Genomic DNA, 22,436 nt, shown 5'->3' on the forward strand with positions numbered 1-22,436 from the left:
AACTCACCGAACATTTTAGAGGGATGGCCCACAGATGAAGGGAATGATATCTGTGTATGTGTGTATATATATATATATAAAAGGAGGTGGTGATTAATGAAAATGTACTGGAAAATGTGAGACTTGAGCATGATGCAAATGGTATAGAATAAGGGGTGGATATTGTCCTGGTTTCGGCAGGGATAGAGTTAATTTCCTTCCTAGTAGCTGGTACAGTGCTGTGTTTTGGATTTAGGATGAGAACAAAGTTGATAACACACCGGTGTTTTAGTTGTTGCTAGGTAATGCTTACACTAGCCAAGGACTTTTCAGCTTCCCATGCTCTACTGACTGAGGAGGCTGGAGGTGCACAAGAAGCTGGGAGGGGGCACAGCCAAACTGGCCAAAGGGACATTCCATACCATGTGACGTCATGCTCAGTACATAAACTGGGAAAAGCTGGCCGGGGGGGCCGCTGCTCGGGGACTGGCTGGGCATCGGTCGGCGGGTGGTGAGCAATTGTACTGTGCATCACTTGCTTTGTGTATTATTATTATTATCATATTATTATTATCATTTTATTTCAATTATTAAACTGTTTTTATCTCAACCCACGAGTCTTTCTAACTTGTGCTCTTCCAATTCTCTCCCCCATCCCACCGGGTGGGGGGGAGTGAGCGAGCGGCTGCGTGGTGCTTAATTGCTGACTGAGATTAAACCACGACATCACCCAACTATATGAATGTAAACAATGATACTTTCTCTCATCTTTCTTGCTAGCTGAAGCATCTTTCCCTGCACAATGTCCGAACAACTGAAGCCATGTATACAGACTTTGAAAGACAACAAAATTTACAAACCCCTTTTAACATACAAAAAACCCTATACTATTGCCCCATCCTCAAAAGTCAACCCTGCACAGGGCTCCTATGGACTGACGTACATGCAATTCTGATGATTGTTCCCACTACAAAGAATCTTCTGTGCCAAACTGACTCCACTAAGCAATTTGTTTCCTACTCCCTCTCCCACGGAATAGTACCACCGCAGGGCTCAAAGTGGAATAACGCATTATGCTGGTCTTCCATGCTTGGGCAAGTTTCTTCTGTCTGGGCATGAAAAAAATGGGGTAAGACATTTCTTTACAGCACAGAAACCATTTTGGGGCTGAGCACAGGCACAAAGATTTTGCTTGCAGCAAAATGAACAAATGATTGTAAATTTTCAGTCTGTATATAGCCCTGCCATCTGAGTAGCTCACTACCCCCACTGAGGCAGAGCTAAAGCAAGTGGTGTTTGTTGTACAGCTGGGGACCTGAGATATAACAAGACTAAGTAGCTTGGCCTGAGGTCACCCAGGGATCCATAGCAGGGAGAGAGACAAAGCCAAGGCTTTTTAAGTTTCTCCCTAGCACCTAAACACTATATCATACTTTACACTGTCACCACAGTGATACCATTCAAACTTCTTGCATCAGCATTCTCACTCTCTTCCTTCAAAGGAACTATAGAACAGCAATTAAAAATTAGACCTAGATTGCAGAGTTTCATTCTAGAAAAAAAAAAAGTTTGATCATATACACAAGTGCATGGAATACTGTGTGTAGACATGCAATCTCATTTAAAAAAAAAAAATCAAGCAGAGAAATCAAGTTCAGTTACCAATTTCAAAAGGCACTGTTTCCTAAAACTGTTGGCACAATACATCCACAGCAGATGATTAGATGTAATACTCATACTCATCTCAATAAACTGTTCTAACATTTGAACCACAGGTTATTATACAAAGCACAAAGTATAAATGAAGAATCTGATATTAGAATCAAGGACATTCATAGTAGACAGTTTGTCAGGATATGGGGAGAATGACTGTCCCTCACACCAAGAGTAATTCACAAGTATAAGCAGTATTCATTAGAAGCAAGAAGTTTCACAAATAAAGGCAAAAGACAAAGGTGACTCTCCTCTTTTAGTAAGTTTAGATACTACAAACAAATGCAATAAACACAATCTTTCTCTTCAGCTATCACACATAATCCTGAATAGAACAAAGGTCTTTAAGAAAGCAATGTTTTAGTACTTAAGAAATCAGGAAGCCATTTGTGATGCTAATATGAACTGATCTTTCATTTAATGCCAAGAAATTACTTTGAAAAAATTTTAGAGTTATATATGTGACATTTTCATCCTTTCCAATATTTCCTTCATTCTTTCCAATATGCCCCACTCACATAAAGTGAAATAACAGTATATGATTGTGTGGTGGGTTGACCCTGGCTGGACACCAGGTGCCCACCAAGCCGCTCTATCACTCCCCCTCCTCAGCTGGACAGGGGAGAGAAAATATAACGAAAGGCTCATGGGTCGAGATAAGGACAGGGAGATCACTCAACAATTACCGTCACGGGCAAAACAGACTCGACTCGGGGAAATTAATTTATTACCAATCAAATCAGAGTAGGGTAATGAGAAATAAAACCAAATCTTAAAACACCTTCTCCCCACCCCTCCCTTCCTCCCGGGCTCAACTTCACTCCTGATTTCTCTACCTTCTCCCCCCAAGCGGTGCAGGGGGGTGGGGAATGGGGATTGTGGTCAGTTCATCACACATTGTCTCTGCCGCTCCTTCCTCACTCTCTTCCTCTGCTCCAGTGTGGGGTCCTTCCCACAGGCTGCATTTCTTCACAAACTGCTCCAGCATGGGTCCCCCACGGGGTTACAAGTCTTGCCAGCAAACCTGCTCCTGTGTGGGCTCCTCTCTCCATGGTGTCACAGGTCCTGCCAAGAGCCTGCTCCAGCGCGGGCTCTCCACGTAGTCACAGCCTCTTTCAGGCGCATCCACCTGCTCCAGCGTGGGGTCCTCCACGGGCTGCAGGTGGATATCTGCTCCACCGTTAACCTCCATAGGCTGCAGGGGGACAGCCTGCCTCACCATGGTCTTCACCACGGGCTGCAGGGGAATCTCTGCTCCGGCGCCTGGAGCACCTCTTCCCCCTCCTTCTTCACTGACTTTGGTGTCTGCAGCATTGTTTCTCTCACATATTCTCACTCCTCTCTTCGGCTGCATTTGCGCAGGTTTTTTTCCTCCCCTTCTTACATATGTTATCACAGAGGCGCTACCACCGTCGCCGATTGGCTTGGCCTTGGCCAGCGGCGGGTCCATCTTGGAGCCGGCTGGCATTGGCTCTATCGGACATAGGGGAAGCTTCTAGCATCTTCTCACAGAAACCAGCCCTGTAGCCCCCCGCTACCAAAACCTTGCCACGCATACCCAATATACCTGTAAACATCATGGTGCTGAAGGACATAATATGATGGTATCGGATTTATTAACTGATACGATATGCCCTTGGAAGATGAGTGTCTTTTTCAGGATCATTTGAGGTGAGAGGGCAGTAACCAAGTGTAGGTTACTGACTACTGAAATGGCAGTAGTTAACAGAGAAAACATGAACAGATCCTCAGCTGGTTTTCATTGGCATAGGTTTATTGACTGAAGTGGGACTACTCCATTTCACCCCTGATGATGATTAAGACCTCACTTAGGGATTGATTAATTCTTTCTTTTCTGAAATGATAATGAGGCTTAATCTGTGTGCAAAGTTTGGTATGATGGTGGTTGAAATGTACTTTTACTCTGAAAATTAGTCAGTTTGGGAAAGTAAGTTTCTTTGCTTGTGCCTCAGTTAAACAATGTAAAATGTTTTGTTTTGTTTCTACACTATCAATTTGCAAACTTAGCCTGAGCTCAGTGTTGAGCAGGGCTTGCTCCTTCTCACACATTGCCAGGAACAAATATTCTGCAGGCCAAACTATGCCTTCAACTGCACTTTTTTCTTGAGTCAGTTTGCAGAGGTGTGCAACTTTAATAAACAAATATAGCAGTGATGGTCTGGAATTTATTTCTCATACTCTCATATCTGTGTTAGCTCTTCAAAGCAAGTCTGAGTAAAAATTTCTTTTAGTTTCCAAAATTGAGTAGGTTTGGCTTTCGATATCTATATGCTGCTGGTATTTTAATAGTGAAGTTGTCTTTATTTTTTTTTTTTTTTTTACACAGATCAATTTTTGGATTAGTCTTTTCTTTTTAAATGTTCCTGTAATTAACTGCTGGTCTTTTCCTGCATCTGAGGTCCTCCCACCAATGTCCATCACCCTCCATTTTATTTAATGAAGCTGTTCTTTAGAAACTGAATGAGAAAATGTGTTTGCACAAATGGCTGAATATATATATATATTTATATATACTTGTCTAACCATACTTTTGCATTTATCCATGTGTCCTGAGTATCTACTCAGACTTTTGTATTTGGATTACATTGAAAATTAAATATTATTTAGGATTTCCATTCTGGTCAACAGTACCTACAGAAGAGATTGTTTTCATGAACAGTTTGCATAAATAAGAGTGACAGATTTGGGCCTTTAACTAAATGGACAGTCTTGTCTCAGTTGATCATTATGTAACATAGGTATTTATACAGTAGTTCATTCTTCTCCTGTCCCCATAAATTTACCTTACATATTTTATCACTAAGCTCTTTGTTATTTGTTAGAACTACAATTTGGTTGACTAATCTGCCACTGTTAGTTTTAACAACTAGAAATTCTTGTTAGGAGAGCTGCAGACTATGTCGCCTTATATTTTTTCAGCACTGAATTTGAGGACTGTTCCATATTAGCATATATCTACCTAGCAACATTAAACTCCAACTTTTGCATGAAAAAAATAACATTTGTAGTTGCAGATGGTTTTCCCTTGTGTGCCTGAAAAAGCTAAAAGTTTCTGTAATCAGTGAGAATAGTTTTTTACTAGTAATGACCACTTGTTGCATTATGGTACGCAAAATGATCCCTAGATCGTTCACAGAAACCAACAAGCTGAAGGAGCTGATGAAGAGGGTTTTTTTTCCCCCCGTTTTCCCTCTTTTTCCTTTTCTCTGGATTTAGAACATCATGTTTCTCTACTTCATGCATTACATTTTTTGAAAGAGAAAACAAAATGTGTTAAGTAAGTTTCAAGGAAACAATTTTTTGCTCAGTTGGCACCTCATGGAAGATACCGAATCACCAGTAGGTTGTGAGTAGGTTGCTGGCACCAATGGCCACTCAGTGAAATCGTATTCCTCATTTCTAGACTTGCATGTGTAAAGTTAGTGAAAAGATTAATTCTCTTGTGAAGCCTAAATGTTCAAATAACCTCAGAAGTCAAGAATGTAAAGAAGCTTTAGCAAAAATAAGGATTTTTTTCTTTTAAGTCTTCCACACTGCAATATATGATTAAAAAAATTATTTTCTTTTTGGGAGAAGCATGCCAGATGTTTAAACAATATGGTGATATCTGTATATAGTGCATTCCTGAAAGACCTTGGGAAAAAAGTCATATCTGAACCATTAATATTTAACAGACCTTTGACACAGGTATGCAAGGACATCACCTGTATGCCAAAATCATCTCCTTTATCAAAATGGTGATTGAAATATCCCTTCAGATTTGTAGTGGTATGTGTGTATATGGTGGGGAGGAGGCATAGCTCCTGTAGAGGCAGATGCCTCATCCCACTAAAACATGTAGACAAATAAAAAATGATAAACCCAAGAGGCTCATGGAATTATTTGTATTAAAAATCCTTTTTAATACAAATGAACTCTGCAATTATGGGCATGACCTTAGCAAAGGTATGTTTAAAAGTGAGTGACACTGAGAAATTTAAAAGGTTCCTTTCTGGTTTAGAGCTATATCATTACAGTTAAAATGTGTAAAGCTGCACTAGGCTTAAAGAACCTTTAATGGTTGAATGGGCTTTAGCTAAGTTTTTACACAATTCATTACCTAGTACTGTATTACAGCAGTTTGGGGTTTTTTATTATTATTATTATTGTTATTGCCCATTTCTTTTTTAAAACAGAAAATAGTTTAATATGTCCCAAAAGCCTTGGGTAATTATTGAAGAATTTAACATTAAAGTGTTATTAAACTCTGATTCAGTATGCACCCATTAGTTTAAGTCACATCTGTTAGTAGAGTTGGGGCACTGAGGAGACAGAGTGATGGAACACGGCATAAGCTACAAGCAAAAGGTCTAGCATTCAGACTGATTTGAAATGTCCAAAGCACTAGCGCTGATGAACACATTTTGAATTATTGGCCCTTCCTCAATTAGAATCCACACATACATGCACACGTCCATGTGCACACAAACACAAAATCAAGTTTTGAATCGTAGAATGAATCATAGAATGGTTTGGGTTGGAAGGGATCTTTTAAGATCATTTAGTCCAACCCCCCTGCCATAGGCAGGGACATCTTTCACTAGATCAGGTTGCTCAAAGTCCCATCCAGTCTGACCTTGAACACTTCCAGGGATGGGGAATCCACAACTTTGCTGGGTAACCTGTTCCAGTGTCTCAACGCCCTCATCATAAAAAACGTCTTCCTTATGTCCAATCTAAATCTACCCTCTTTCAGTTTAAAACCGTTGCCCCTTATCCTGCCACTACAGGCCCTGGTAAAAAGTCTCTCTCCATCTTTCTTATAAGCCCCCTTTATGTATTGAAAGGCTGCAATAAGGTCTCCCAGGAGCCTTCTCTTCTCCAGGTGAAACAACCCCAACTCTCTCAGCCTTTCTTCATAGGAGAGGTGTTCCAGAACTACCAATCTCCCACCATGTCCGAAATAAGCTAGAACAATAGCCACGCACACTTTAATAATGATGTTGGTGTCGCCCCCCCAAAAAACCTACTAAAGTTAATACTTAATACATCTACTTAATAAATATATTCACATTTTTAAAAATCCTCTTTGTAAAGAGAGTTCAAGCTTGGAAAAAAACTTTCAAGCAGAAACTAATTTTATAATAAATAGAAATGTGGTAAAAAGAAGAAAAGCTGTACTATAAGACTGTATCCCAACCTTACACAGAACTCATTGATTGCAGACAGTACAATACACACGTAAGATTTATTTCCCTTCTACTAGCTTTTAAGCCTTTTAAACTTCCAATTCAAATCTAGGATTGCCTCACTTCTATAAACCAGTTTATCAGCAGCTGTTTTTATAAGTTCTATGAATTTTAAAATTAAAAAAAAAGAGTAAAACCATGAAACCACCATATAAAGAATCACATCTTCTTACTGTCTTAGTCTGGCTAATTACACAAGCCTTTTTCTTTTTTCACATTCATCAGAAAAGTATCTCCAGATATGTGATTTTGTCTCCATCCCAAAATAGGTGTAACAAGCCTATTTAGATCAATTAGCAGTTGAACTTGGTTTTAAGATAACCAACCCAAGTGACTACAGTGAAGCAACGTACTACCTTGCCATTGAGAATGGAATATGAATCTTTAGAAAGACTCTTGAATTGTTATGTTTAGCACTGTGGCATTACTACCCGCTATTGGTTATACAGGCTGGCAGTGATGAGGTTGCAGAGAGAAGTCCAGAAGCGATCAAACGGGACTTCAGGGCACTGGGGCAACTGGTTGAAGGATCGGGAGCACAGGTAGTGTTTTCCTCTATCCCTACAGTGGCAGGGAAGAATACTGAAAGGAACAGGAAAACACACCTGATCAACACGTGGCTCAGGGGCTGGTGCCATCGGAGGAATTTTGGCTTTTTTGATCATGGGGAGTTTTACATGGCACCGGGCCTGCTGGCGACAGATGGAGTTCAGCTGTCTCACAGGGGGAAAAGGATTCTCGCTCATGAATTGGCAGGGCTCATTGAGAGGGCTTTAAACTAGGTTCAAAGGGGGAAGGGGATAAAACCAGGCTCACTAGAGATGAGCCTAGGGGTGGCATGCCGATGCTGGGGGCAAAATCGATAGCCCAGCTCAAGTGCATCTACACCAATGCACACAGCACGGGCGGCAAGCAGGAGGAGCTGGAAGCCATTGTGCAGCGGGAGAGATATGACTTAGTCGCCATCACAGAAACATGGTGGGGTGACCCCCACGATTGGAGTGCTGCAATGGATGGCTATAAACTCTTCAGAAGGGACAGGCGAGGAAGGAGAGGCGGTGGGGTGGCCCTGTATGTTAGGGAGTGTTTCGATTGTCTAGAGCTCAACGATTGTGATGATGATGATAAGGTCGAGTGTTTATGGGTAAGGATGAGGGGGAAGGCCAACGAGGCAGATATCCTGCTGGGAGTCTGTTATAGACCACCCAACCAGGATAAAGAGGCGGGATGAAGCATTCTACAAGCGGCTGGCAGAAGTCCCACAATCACTAGCCCTTGTTCTCATGGGGGACTTCAACTTCCCGGACGTCTGCTGGAAATACAACACGGCACAGAGGAAACAGTGTAGGAGGTTCCTGGAGTGTGTGGAAGACAACTTCCTGGCACAGCTGGTAAGTGAGCCTACCAGGGGAGGTGCCTCGCTTGACCTGCTCTTTACTAACAGAGAAGGACTGGTGGGAGATGTGGTGGTCGGAGGCCGTCTTGGGCTTAGCGACCATGAAATGATACAATTCTCCACTCTTGGTGAAGTAAGGAGGGGGGGCAGCAAAACCGCAACCATGGACTTCCGGAGGGCGGACTTTGGCCTGTTCAGGACGCTGGTTGAGAGAGTCCCTTGGGAGACGGTCCTGAAGGGCAAAGGGGTCCAGGAAGGCTGGATGATCTTCAAGAAGGAAGTCTTAAAGGCGCAGGAGCAGGCTGTCCCCATGTGCCATAAGAAGAACGGGCGGGGAAGACGACCGGCCTGGCTGAACGGGGAGCTCTTGCTGGGACTCAGGAAAAAAAGGAGAGTTTACCGCTTGTGGAAGAAGGGGCAGGCGACTCCAGAAGAGTACAGGGATCTCGTTAGGTCGTGCAGAGAGGAAATGAGAAAGGCTAGAACGCAATCTGGCCGCTGTCGTTAGAGAAAACAGAAAATATTTTTACAAATATATTAATGACAAGAAGAGAGCCAAGGAGAATCTCCATCCTTTATTGTATGCGGGGGGGGAACATTGTCACTGAGGATGAGGAAAAGGCTGAGGTACTCAATGCCTTCTTTGCCTCAGTCTTTAATAGTCAGACCAGTTATCCTCAGGGTATTCAGCCCCCTGAGCTGGAAGACAGGGACAACGAGCAGGATGAACCCCCCGTAATCCAAGAGGAAGCAGTCAATGACCTGCTACGCCACCTGGATGCTCACAAGTCTATGGGGCTGGATGGGATCCACCCGAGAGTGCTGAGGGAGCTGGCAGAGGAGCTCGCCAAGCCGCTCTCCATCATTTATCAGCAATCCTGGTTAACAGGGGAGGTCCCAGACAACTGGAGGCTTGCCAATGTGACGCCCATCTACAAGAAGGGCCAGAAGGAGGATCCGGGGAACTACAGGCCTGTCAGCCTGACCTCGGTGCCGGGGAAGATTATGGAGCGGTTCATCTTGAGGGCGCTCACAAGGCATGAGCGGGACAACCAGGGGATCAGGCCCAGCCAGCACGGGTTCATGAGAGGCAGGTCCTGCTTGACCAACCTGATCTCCTTCTATGACCAGGTGACCTGCCTAGTGGATGAGGGAAAGGCTGTGGATGTGGTCTACCTGGACTTCAGTAAGGCCTTTGACACCGTCTCCCACAGCATTCTCCTAGAGAAGCTGGCGGCTCATGGCTTAGACAGGTGTACTCTGCGCTGGGTCAAAAACTGGCTGGACGGCCGGGCCCAGAGAGTTGTGGTGAATGGAGTTCAATCCAGTTGGCGGCCGGTCACGAGCGGTGTTCCCCAGGGCTCAGTTTTGGGGCCAGTCTTGTTCAATATCTTTATCAATGATCTGGATGAGGGGATCGAGAGCACCCTCAGGAAGTTTGCAGACGACACCAAGTTGGGCGGGAGTGTTGATCTGCTTGAGGGTAGGAAGGCTCTGCAGAGGGACCTGGACAGGCTGGATCGATGGGCCGAGGCCAACTGTATGAGATTCAACAAGGCCAAGTGCCGGGTCCTGCACTTGGGTCACAACAACCCCATGCAGCGCTACAGGCTTGGGGAAGAGTGGCTGGAAAGCTGCCTGTCGGAAAAGGACCTGGGGGTGCTGGTTGACAACCGGCTGAACATGAGCCGGCAGTGTGCCCAGGTGGCCAATGGCATCCTGGCCTGTATCAGAAATAGTGTGGCCAGCAGGAGTAGGGAAGTGATCGTGCCCCTGTACTCGGCACTGGTGAGGCCGCACCTCGAATACTGTGTTCAGTTTTGGGCCCCTCACTACAAGAAGGATGTCGAGGTGCTGGAGTGTGTCCAGAGAAGGGCAACGAGGCTGGTGAGGGGTCTGGAGAACAAGTCTTATGAGGAGCGGCTGAGGGAACTGGGGTTGTTTAGCCTGGAGAAAAGGAGGCTGAGGGGAGACCTCATCGCTCTCTACAACTACCTGCAAGGTGGTTGTAGCGAGGTGGGTGTCGGTCTCTTCTCCCAAGTAACTAGCAATAGGACGAGAGGAAATGGCCTCAAGTTGCACCAGGGGAGGTTTAGATTGGACGTGAGGAAAAATTTCTTTACTGAAAGAGTGGTTAAACATTGGAACAGGCTGCCCAGGGAAGTGGTTGAGTCCCCATCCCTGGAAGTATTTAAAAGACGTGTAGATGAGGTGCTTAGGGACATGGTTTAGTGGGCATGGTGGTGTTGGGTTGACGGTTGGACTCCATCTTAGAGGTCTTTTTCAACCTTATTGATTCTATGCTGCTCTAAGAACCAGAGGTTTCAATAGCCACCAGTCCTTAAGCTTTCTGAAGCTACTTCTCTATCAAAAGTGGGGAGGAAGAAAAAGATGTGGTCTTCAAAGCAATTCTGGTGGAATAAACTTTAAAAAAATCTAACCTGCAGTGGTATTTGTGTTTAATTATTTTAATGATGTTTTCACAACTGTGAGATCTTAGCCTTTATGTACTCCCTTTATGAATTAGTTTCCTTATATGTAATTTGTTCCTTTTTTTTCCCCAAATATTGCCTTTTTGTTCCCAAAATTGGGGTTTTGTTGTTGTTACTTTATAGCTTCTTGCTACTAATCTAAATGTGATTTTTAAGTTCACATTGATTGCTAAATTTTCATCTCATGGCACAAAATTTAACTGTTTCCTTTAGTCCTGTGAAAATGACCCCCTGTTTGTATCAGATCGGAGAGAACAAAACAGAAAAGATCCCTTTTAAAATATACTTAGTTCATTCATGTCTGGAATATTAAAATTAAATACTGAAAATTCTCTCTTCTTTTGCACCAGCCTGTTACACCACCCATAATCCTGTTCTGAGGGAAACTACAAGAAACAAATACTATTCATTTTGAATTCTTAATTTCTACCTTCTAAATATCAATCCACATGCACATTCTGAGAAATCATAAAGGACAGGTGATCATTTAAAAATGTTTTAATTCCCTACATCTTCATGTACAGAATACTTGTGAGAATCAATCAGAAAATAAAACTATACTTGCGTACAAATTAAATTAATCACCATTTTTTAATGATGCATTTCAAGCCCGAAATTTTCAGCACATTGAAGTAATAAAGTACAATGAAATAATAAATTATTTGACAAAGTAATTCTGTACTGTGTAGTAGAAATTGGAGAGAAGTCAGTATGGTGTCTTTTTCAGTTAAACCAAAAAGTTTATTTTCCACATACATGAATGAACTGGAATTGCTCACAAGCAAAGTGAAGTTTTAAAAAAATTCATTATTCATTATTAGATAGTTATATTACAAAAAGCTCTTAAATGAGAACTGATAAAATACTGAAGTGATCATTCTGCTTCTATATTGGTTCTCTGATTCAAAACTGAGATTTGTTTTAACACAGGGGATCAGCAAGTCATTTCAGTATATGTGACAAGCTTCTAAAGCATCTATAGGTACAGAAAGTAATGAGCATAATTTCCAGTCAATGTCAGATCATCTACCAATTAGCTGTGTGAACTCTGACAAATCATATTGTGCCTTGATATACCTGTCGTGGTTTAACCTCAGTCGGCAACTGAGTACCACACAGCCACTCGCTCACTGCTCCCCCCGCCCCCGGTGGGATGGGGGAGAGAATCGGAAGAGCACAAGTGAGAAAAAACTCGTGGGTTGAGATAAAAACAGTTTAATAATTGAAATAAAATGATAATAATAATAATAATAATACACAAAGCAAGTGATGCACAGCGCAATTGCTCACCACCCGCCGACCGATGCCCAGACAGTCCCCGAGCAGCGGCCCCCCCAGCCAGCTTTCCCCAGTTTATGTACTGAGCATGACATCACATGGTATGGAATGTCCCTTTGGCCAGTTTGGCTGTGCCCCCCTACCAGCTTCTGGTGCACCTCCAGCCTTCTCAGTCAGTAGAGCATGGGAAACTGAAAAGTCCTTGACTAGCGTAGGCACTACCTAGCAACAACTAAAACATGGGTGTGTTATCAACTTTGTTCTCCTCCTAAATCCAAAACACAGCACCGTACCAGCTACTAGAAAGGAAATTAACTCTATCCCTGCCGAAACCAGGACAATACCCTTCTGTGAAATGGGTAAAAATTTTCAAATAAGGGTTCCCATATGAAGTGTTCAGAAGGAGCCAAATTATTGAAGTTATTGGATGTAGAGACAGTTAGCAACTTAATGGACTGTTTAAACCTTCCAGACCTAATATTTTCAGTAATTAAACATGAAAACATCAAAGTTTAAGAGGAATACAAACCTTTGTCCTAAATCCATGAGAATATTGTGGAATGTTGAACATATTAATCATATGAACTACACAAAAAAACCCCTATTCTGGAGCATTATTTTGCGTGCTATTTTTGAACAGAATTGCTTATATTCGTAGTGAACTAGCCATCCAAAGAAATTGCATATATGCCTTTAAAATATAAAAAGTACTATTTCAATATTCCTAATAACACCAGTTTTCTAGAGGCCTGTTTACTAAATGTAAACTACAGTATAATTTAAAAATGCCTAACCAAACCTGTTGAAGCTCCCTAAGATAATAAATCCATAAAACTCTCAAGAACAGCTCAATAAAGATTGAACCAATAAGCCACTAAGATTTCACTAGCTCCTTTTTATGATATATCATATTTAAAAAAAAAATAATTCTAATGTCTTTTAAAATTAAGTTACATTTTTCACAGCAAGACTATGCTTAAAATCAATACAGATGAGGTAAAAAGAATTCTGAGCTTCAGTTGAGATTATCTGAAAATGTGCTTAACAGTTCAAAGTACATTGCAAAAATCAGTAAGCCTGAGTTAGTTTGAAGTTCAAACTGTTGAAATCATGTGATTTTCACACAGTGCACACAGCAGTCACTACTTCATGGGATCTGTAAACTTCTTAGTGGTACAGCAGATGAGTCTTTGCACTCAAAGTTTTCCCCTACCTACTCTACAGAAAAAACAGCTTTCTCTCTCTGTGCCCCTGCTTTTCCCAAACACACAAGACAACCCTGACAGTTCAGGCATTCATATAGGCCAGACTTCCTTCTGTGCAGCCCTTTGGATAGAACTGTTAATCCTTCTTAATTAATGAGGTAATGGTGGTTAACCATAAAGCAATATTAATACTAACTCTCTAGGAAACTTCAACAGAAGTGATTTAGCATTTTTGTTGATTTCCTGGTAACAAAAATCATGGAGCTGGAACTGTTACAGCATCTTGATGTTTAAGAACTTACAAATTCAGGACTGTCTGAACAATATCAGACTACGCAGATCTGTATCTATTTTCTGCTCTCTTTCTTGGATAGTTTAAAAGATTCTCCCCTCAACTTCAGATTTTATTAATAGCAGGGGATGCAGGTTCCCCTCCCAATTATATCAGTCTTACACAAGGACAAAGGAGAGTGTAAACAGTGGATAAACATGAGTGATCAGAGAAATGTACTGAGAGGAGCACGCATTAAAAACAATTGCAAATGTTTAGTGCATTTAACATTGCTTCAGTCTCTTAGACTCAAAACGTTTCTCAAGGTCCACTATGCTTCATTCAGTATGTGATTAAATAGCTAACATCAGGTTTGCATTTTATTTATGTTGGAAAATAAAAAAGCAGCAGAGACAACACGAGGATTAATAATTCTGCAAATGAAAAACATTGCAGCAGTTTTGGTTTAGGTTTTTTTGGTGTTTTGTTTTTTGGGGGGGGGGGGTTTGTTTGTTTGGGTTTTTTTTACACACAAACAGCAATGCGATTTTTTTTTAATCAGTTATAAGACTAAGTAAAACATCTATAAGGATAATGAATTTATATTATCTGGGATTCTATTGCAGCAAACAACTACTGCAGCTTTCATTCAGTGATTATCAAAAACTTTCTAATATGCCACTGCAATGCAGATGCCAACTAGCAAATCAAAGGCATTCAGCAACTAGACAAAGAGGGTCTGATGCCAACCTCTGTGCTACTGGCAACCATTATTGGCATCAAACACATTATCTGCCTTTATTTTCCTCCTCTCTTGGCACCTAACAAAATGGAAGGTTTTGTAACAACGGAACACAGCATAAGTTGTGTGTATAAGCACAACTTATTGACTCAAATACCATGAAATGATTTTATGAACTGAGATGCATTTCATATCAAATGATAGAAGCTGTCTGATGCCTGACCAAAAAAAAAAAAATTTTGTCCACAGAAGCAATGATCATGGCATTTTCAAGGTTTGAAGGTTTTTTTTAAAACTCAGGAAAAAAACCAAACAGAATGAACAGAACACCATAGAAATATATCATTAAGAATTATTTTGATGCTAAATATTTTAATGGATGAAGTACTGATCACAATGTAAACTTCACTGTTTCTTCCTCCAAACCAATCAAAGCAGCAGCACTGCAACCTATGTCAAGCCACTTCTATTTAAGATCCCGAAACACAAGAGGATAGTAAGAGAAAAGGAGAAACAAGCTACATTCCGAGAGGAGCAAGCAGAACGAAATTAAGTTGGTCAATGACAAAACTTGATAGGCTGGTCCTTATCCCCCCCCCCCCCCCCCCCCCAAGAGAAACAAGGAAGTAGAATCTCTTTTTGTAAATAACCGAAAGGATTACTGACATTTCTAAATCTAAAAATTGTCAATATATTGTAACATTACTCTGCACTGCAATACAGATGCCAACCAACAAATTACTTTATCTACTGCTGTGGAAAAAAAAAGTTAAATACAAGCAGGAAAAAAACACCAACAACAATTATATTCTTTCATCGTGAAAAGTTCAGAAAGACTAACTGTATTTATATGCTTCTGTAATCATAATGCATCACTTGGGTAATTAAACGTGAATTCTAGAAGAGAGGTTCATTAAAATTAAAAAGTTTGTGCTGTGTATGTGTTCTCTTAAAGAATGAATATTCATAGATAATAAGAAAAAAACCATCAATGGTCAAATGAAGACGTGTCATTTTACTTTTTTGTTACTAATAAAAACCATTCAGTTAAAACCCTCTAGTTATATACTGAACATCAGATAACAGCCTGCCACTTGCTCTCCTGTAGGCCCTTTCTGCCTACTACCAGGACAAGCTGAGAAATGGTCCGTCATCTGTGGCAATTCAAACTTTCCCTAGTTTGGATTTGCAGCTAAAAAATAAATGCTTTATTAGTGTGGACCAGTCAGTAATGCAAAGACTTCCAGAGGATGATACAATCACCAGAGTTGACCCAAAAGACCTTTTCAGGAAGAAAATGTTTTTCCACGATCCTCAGTATCTGAGGATCCATTTATGATTTAGACGAACTGCAAATGAATATTGTAATATGTAACAGTTTTCCCCCCAATAAAGAATTATCATCAGCTGATTTTCTTTTAATTCTATAACACTAAACTTATGTAGCTTTTCCATAGTGTACCTGGGATTTTCCATATTAAAATATCTTTCAAACAAAACTGAGCATACCAGTGTGACCATGAAAATATAACTTTTATGGAATATTTTGTGAAAATATTACAACGTGGTTTGTTGTTTTAAAGTTCAGACAAGTAATATGAGATGGTATTGTCAAGTATGAATAAAATGTAAATATTGTATGCAGTAAATCTGAGTATATAGTTATGGTAGTTACTAAGCAGTATTTCTTTGCTAAAGTTTTTTCACATTTAATAATGATGAGAAAGTTTACAATTGTTCTTCAAAGCAACTGTAGATTCAGTGTAAGGAAAAATATTGAATATTAGTAGTTTAAAAGGTGAAAATAAATATTTATATTACCTATGTGTCTGTGCAATTGCACATACTTGCATCTGTTATTAACATTACTGGAGAAAAAGACCTATAATAATAATGTTTTCTGAAGCACTAACTGGAAAATACTGCCGCTGACATAAATAGCAACTGCAAAGAAACTTAAGTACTTCCTTAGTGTGTCCTAGTCTCTCTTGAAAGAGAACGTGACACTTGTGTCAAATGTATATATCATACGTATACATACCCACATTGTGTAGATAGACCACAGAAGAGCATTTCATTACAAGTCATTGCTTAGGAGAAAAAGGGCTACTTAGAATCAGTTTGACATACTAACACAAAAATGCAACAACCTGCTTCCTACCTTTCTCCTGCACGTAGTATGCCAAAAAAAAATCAAGCTCCTTGACTGATACTGTTATATGATGTGGTTGGACGCAAAGGGCTGGATTTGTACAATGTGGGGATTTCATGAGTCGTTCTCCATCTGTGCTTTCCAAGGGGATGCCTTTGAACAGAATCACCATGACTAGATCCAGACGCCAGACTTTGTCAGCCTGTCGCAGACAGTCAATTCTCCTAATCTTACCCTTTTGGTCAGGATTGGACAATACACAGCATGGATGCTTCTTCCCAGCAACCGTGAGCACAAAGTCCTCCCGGTACTCTTGGCAAATATCCTTGCGAAGCTTGGCAAGGAGCCTGGATGCCCACTTCTGTTTAATTTCAGGCTTCTCATTAAGTAACTCATCCTTGACTGCTCTTTCCTCATCCTTTGACATTCGCTTCTCATGTTTAAGATACTTGCGTTTTCGAGCCTGAAGGTTGAACCAAGTATAGGCAATTGCACGGACATGTGGAAGAAGTGCCTCAATGAATGGGTGAAATTCATCCTGTGGAAAAAAGGGGCAGGGGGGGGAGGAAGAGAAGAAAACTCAAAGTCACTTTATTCTTATAAGCAAGGCAATATCGAGATAGGTTTCTGAATCAAAGTGAAAACCAAGATGAAAAGAATAATTAAAATTTAGACAAACTTCTGCATAATCTCTCTTATGTATCACTATCAGGCAACAGACAAAATTACTCAGAGCATCACATTTTCTCCACATTTCACTCTTTGAAAGATCCATGTAAATATTTTATTTGATATGCCTCCCCTCACTTCATCCCACAATGCTGTACAGACTACATCATTTAAAAGAGATGCTATCAAGATGCTTTGTTTCTAACATGTAAATAGCAAGTGAACAGCTAACACCAAGCAAAGTACCATTATACAGAGAGGACACTATACGATTTAAAAAAAAAATCTGAGCAGAAGCGTTTAGAACGCTGAAGCAAATACCACAATTTATTTCTCTGTGGTACAGAAACACAAAGCATATAAATGCTCAGTGTAATACCACACAGTTCCCACTTTTGGGGCATGCTCTCAGCAAGAAACTGCTGGTGGCACAAAGAGCATGTGCCATTAAACTTGATCCATTTTCTTATCAAGTGTTCAACATTCCAACACTGAAACAGCACCGTTCCAGTAGTGGTAAACTAGAGAAATCAGTATACAGTAAGGGAAAGTAGGTAAAAGACACAAAATGTCATATAAAATTCCTGAACAAAAGCTTCTGTACCTTCAACTCTGCATAGTTCCCTCCCACCACTCAAACTTTGTAAAATATAAGTTTATAAAGTTGAGAACAAGAATTACATTAATGTTTTTCCAGCAGCTCCACTATGACATTTGAAGCACCACCAAGTCAGTTTTTTAACTGATCACCTGAGTACGGCAATAATTGTAAAGCTCTTAAAAATCAATCTGAGTTATACAATGAAAAGATGGCAACTTGGCACAAACATTGCATTCTTTGTGTTTCTGCATGCTGTGGCAGGGTGATATTAAAAGTGTACCATTGGTCAAACACTGCTTTTGTGACATCCATGCAATTTAATTACAGTTCTAAAAATATCCCTTCCTGTCATATGACTTCACCTGCAAGTTTATATCTTCTGCTTAGTTGCAGTATTTATTGCATTAAAGAGGTAATGCTTAATTGTTGTCTACAAGTACATTCTACAGCAACTAAATTATTTCATTTTATCTGCTTTAAGCATCTTCTTATGCATCCATGTTAATATCTAAATAGGCCTTTCCCAAAAAGTATTGTCTTTTTCTGTGAACAAATATGAATATAATTAATTTGCTGTTTTTATTTTTTTTAATTTGCTGAGAGCAATCTGCTTATCGAACATTACTATATTTTGGTTTGGAAGTCTGACCTTAGGGGGAAATATCTTTTTCTGTGTGTAGGCATATTTGGTTTTAAACACCGTGCAGAGACTGTTCATCATATGGAATGACACGGTGCAATCAAACTAAAACTGAAACTTTTTTATGTGAATATATTCAAAACCACAATTAAACTAATATTTTCATTACTCTGATAGACAGGGAATGAATTATATTTAATCAGCAGACTGATTAGGTAAAAAATGCTGAAAGTATAACCAATTGCCTCATAGTTATAAAGAGTTCAGACTACGACTGTGAAAACATACTAACCTTTGGGATGAGAATTTAGTATTAAAATGTTCAAATTTCAAGAGATTTAAAAAAATTCCTGAATGTTAAAAACCTACCTGTAGGTTAAAAACCTACAATGTCTAGTCATTTCTCTTCCCTAATCACCCTCAAACAGTTGCAAACAGTTTACAAATAGCCATCACTACCTTTATAGAGAAGAAAGAGAGCCAATATCAAAAGACCATTCAGGACATAATGATTACATTCCAGTACGATGCTTAACAAAGAACCACAAAGACAATAATTAAACTGATTAGGAGTTTCCAGCAGAGATTTTTAACAACTCTGATACTATACTTGCACGTTTAAAACCATGGAAATAGTTAAACCACAAACTGTTCTTTGTGTGGAAAAGCAATAGTGCTGTGATTAACCACAGCCCATGATAAGATTCCCCTGTCTTCATACACTTTCTGATGCCATGCTTTTTCCTCCTTCAATTATAACTAATACAGAAAGTAGTAATTTTCCAGAAGTCATCTTAATAAAAGCATTTTAATAAAATGTTAATAAATTTTGAATTTAACAGAAACAGCAAGACTGTGTCGGTAAATCATTCCAGTTCATTTTATACTGAATAAAACAGATTTACTACAGGTTTTGAAAACTCTTAACAGCTGGAGGCTAAAGCAGGGGAGCTGAAGGGCTCGGGGAGAAAAAGATTCTTTTGTCCCAGGTACAATAATTTCCCCTATGTCTAAAATAGATTGCAGCATTTCTAGTTTTAAAAATGGTGATAAAATTGCTGCAGAAATATTCTACAATATTAGAATACCAGAGATCTAGGTTTTCTTTCTATTAAGAACATGATGAACATTGGATTGGCTTCATCTGTAGATACTGCATATAGCATTAACAATAATAACTGATAGTATTGTAAATCCATAAATAATTTCATATAGTCAAATTTCAAATTTTAAATTCCAGTCTATAATGACTGAATGATTTTGTTTTAAAAAGTGAAAACATTTTAATTTTTTAACTATGGTCATGCTTTTGCTTCATAATATCATAAAGTCCTAAAACTATAAAATGTATGTTAAAATGTGAGAAAAGAAACACAGCAAATAATGTCCTCTTCTAAAGCAATATTATCAAATAACTTTGAGATTCATTGTGCATCTGGATTCCTTTCAAATGAAGCATTATTTGACAAGTGCCCCATTAGAATGATCCTAAATGAAGATTTGCTATTAATCATACATATTCTCCAATAAACCTCCTACCTATCTACTAAATTTCATTTTTCCCTATATTATTTGAAGAGTTAATTTTGAAACAATGGTTTTTATGTGGCACTTACCCATGTGCCATAACTGCTCTTTCAACGAAGTGATTTATGCAGGTAAAATTTTCAATGTCTTAAGAAGTTATGCTGATGAATCAACATGCACTGACAATTTAGATTAAAATGGAAGTTATTTTGAAATATTTACATAGTTTGCAAATAAGTGAAAGTTATCTATACTCTAATTGTGGTATAATAACGATAGGTCAGGTTTTCTTTTTCTAATAGTTAAAAGGGAAACAGAAATCCTTTCCTCTACCTTTCCAAACTTTGTATCAATTAATCCAAGCTTGAATAAAGGACCATACAATAAATAAGGTAGATATCTAGCAATTATACATAGGAAACCCTGCGTTCTCAATTTCACTGCATGGATTTTCTCTGCCAATAAATAAACAACATATTCTAGGGAGGGAAGAAAATTAAAACATATTTTAAGATTCCTGGACAACTGCAATATAAAAATAAACTATGGTAAAAATATGACAAGAGACTGACTGCTTAAAGGCACGCAGTAACTGCATCCTATCATGCTTCAGCAAGAGAAGTAAATGAAGTTTATATTCATTCCAAAATAAGGGTAAGGGGGTACATAGGGGATGAGAAAACAAAACAAAACACATTAAGTTGCATTTGGTAAGCCTTCATTCTTCCTTGCAGTTATCTCATATTCATATTACTGTAGTGATAATGGGTAATACTCCCAACTGCCAAGGATTGACTTAAACCCACACTTTTAGATTTCAGATCTGGTTTTAAAAGGTGCTACAATGCTGTCTCCATTCAAACTGAACTACTGCTTCTGCAAGAACCTTTGTCCAATCAATTATTCTATTTTCATCTGTGTTAAGAATTTATAGCAAACATTTTTGAGCACATATTACTACAGTCGAATTGTATCTGAGGCATCTTACAGACAGACAATACAACAGATACAACTCTGATAGTTTTAACTCAACTACAACTGAAGAGTAATCAATCTTTTACTTTAAAAAAAAATAAATTCTCATTTACCCTGTAAACTTAATCTTTAAAATTAGGCAAAGAAAAGATGACTAAAGAAACCCTTTAATCATTCCAAGCAGAAAAAAGTTAACAAATTAAAAGGAAATCAAAATTTCTGTAATTGTATTCCATATATTCATTACTAAATACAAGCCACTTCTACATGGCACATGATACAGCATGATTGGAAAACAATATATAGAAGTTTTTAAACACATGAAGACAAACAGCGCTTCATTTATGCTTGTAAAAATCCAATTAGTTATATTTTTTAATATAAACTTAAGTAGTGGCATTTTAATATAGATTTGGTAAAAATAATGGACTTTATTACATCTTTGACAGAAAAAGTCCAAAAAGCAAACATATGGGGAAAAAAGTCATTAAAGCAGAAAATAACAAGAGTCCTATGTGCTTTATTAAAGGTAGAAGTTAAAGTTTGCCATTTTCAATGTAAAAAAAAACAAACAGAAAACAAAAACCCTTTGTTTCCTTTGTATTACTCATATATATTTATGTGTAGAGGTCTCAGTAGCTGTCAATAATTTAATAGAAAAGACAGCATTTGGAGGTTTTTTTTTTAACTAATCGTGAACTCCACCAGAAGTAATTCTTAAGTGTGTAACTGTAAACATGTATATATGTTACACAAAGTGTAATCTATAGATAGTATATTATTTTTCTTTTATAGTACTATTTCAATTTCCAGTTTTGCTCCACTCAAGTTCACATTTACTTGCTGAAAATACCCATATTTAAGTCAATCACGCTTAGATACCAAATAAAATATAAACAATAAAAAAATGCGTCAGCCAAAAAGCTACAGGACTGTAACCAATCACTAAATAAGCCTTATAATTGTTTTCATCTTCATGCATACTTTACGAATGCTTTAGTCCTTTTAAATCACAATGCTTTTTAATCATCAAATAACTGAAATCACAATTATCTGTTCACTATGCAAATATAAGTGCATTATTAGGTGTTTAATACTAACGTAACAGTAAGACTTAGTTTCACACATTTTCTTTTTCTTAAGCTATTTGCTGCACCAGTGTGGAAGCAAGCAGTTATCACTTAATCAGTTTGCATCACATCCTCCTAAGACTGACTAGCACAAAAACTTCTGAGAACTAGCCCATAGCTTTACAGATATAATTTACTATTCTGAATATGCTCCAGTATCAAGATGCTTATTTCTTATTAAAGCAATGACAAACATGCTCTGTGGACACTTATGTTTAACTTCTGAAGGATTACTCCTTATACCACTAATGTCTCAAAATTATAGTTTTAAAAGAACAATATCCCCACTTGACTCCCCTCACAGAAGAAGGTTCTGAAGAACTTCAGAAACCCATACACGTTATTAAACTATTCTCCACATTCAAAGCAGTATTCCTCGGTTTGTTCAAACATTCCCCATTGTTTTAATAAACAATT

The 22,436-nt window shown here is 38.8% G+C and overlaps 1 protein-coding gene across 4 annotated transcripts in view; it reads right to left on the minus strand.

The window, feature by feature from the left end:
- The window catches only part of LOC143172053 (nuclear factor 1 B-type-like), a 195,745-nt gene that overhangs the window by 172,598 nt on the left and 711 nt on the right, over nucleotides 1-22,436 (minus strand). For 3 of the 4 annotated variants that reach the window (XM_076361279.1, XM_076361277.1, XM_076361276.1), the window contains exon 2: nucleotides 16,487-17,015. In XM_076361279.1, the coding sequence (XP_076217394.1) occupies nucleotides 16,487-17,015 (529 nt within the window). The remainder of the gene's footprint in view (nucleotides 1-16,486; nucleotides 17,016-22,436) is intronic. The other variant, XM_076361280.1, reaches the window with a different exon arrangement.

This window comes from Aptenodytes patagonicus, chromosome W (genome assembly GCF_965638725.1).
Source record: "Aptenodytes patagonicus chromosome W, bAptPat1.pri.cur, whole genome shotgun sequence".
In the NCBI taxonomy this organism is placed as follows: Eukaryota; Metazoa; Chordata; class Aves; order Sphenisciformes; family Spheniscidae; genus Aptenodytes; species Aptenodytes patagonicus.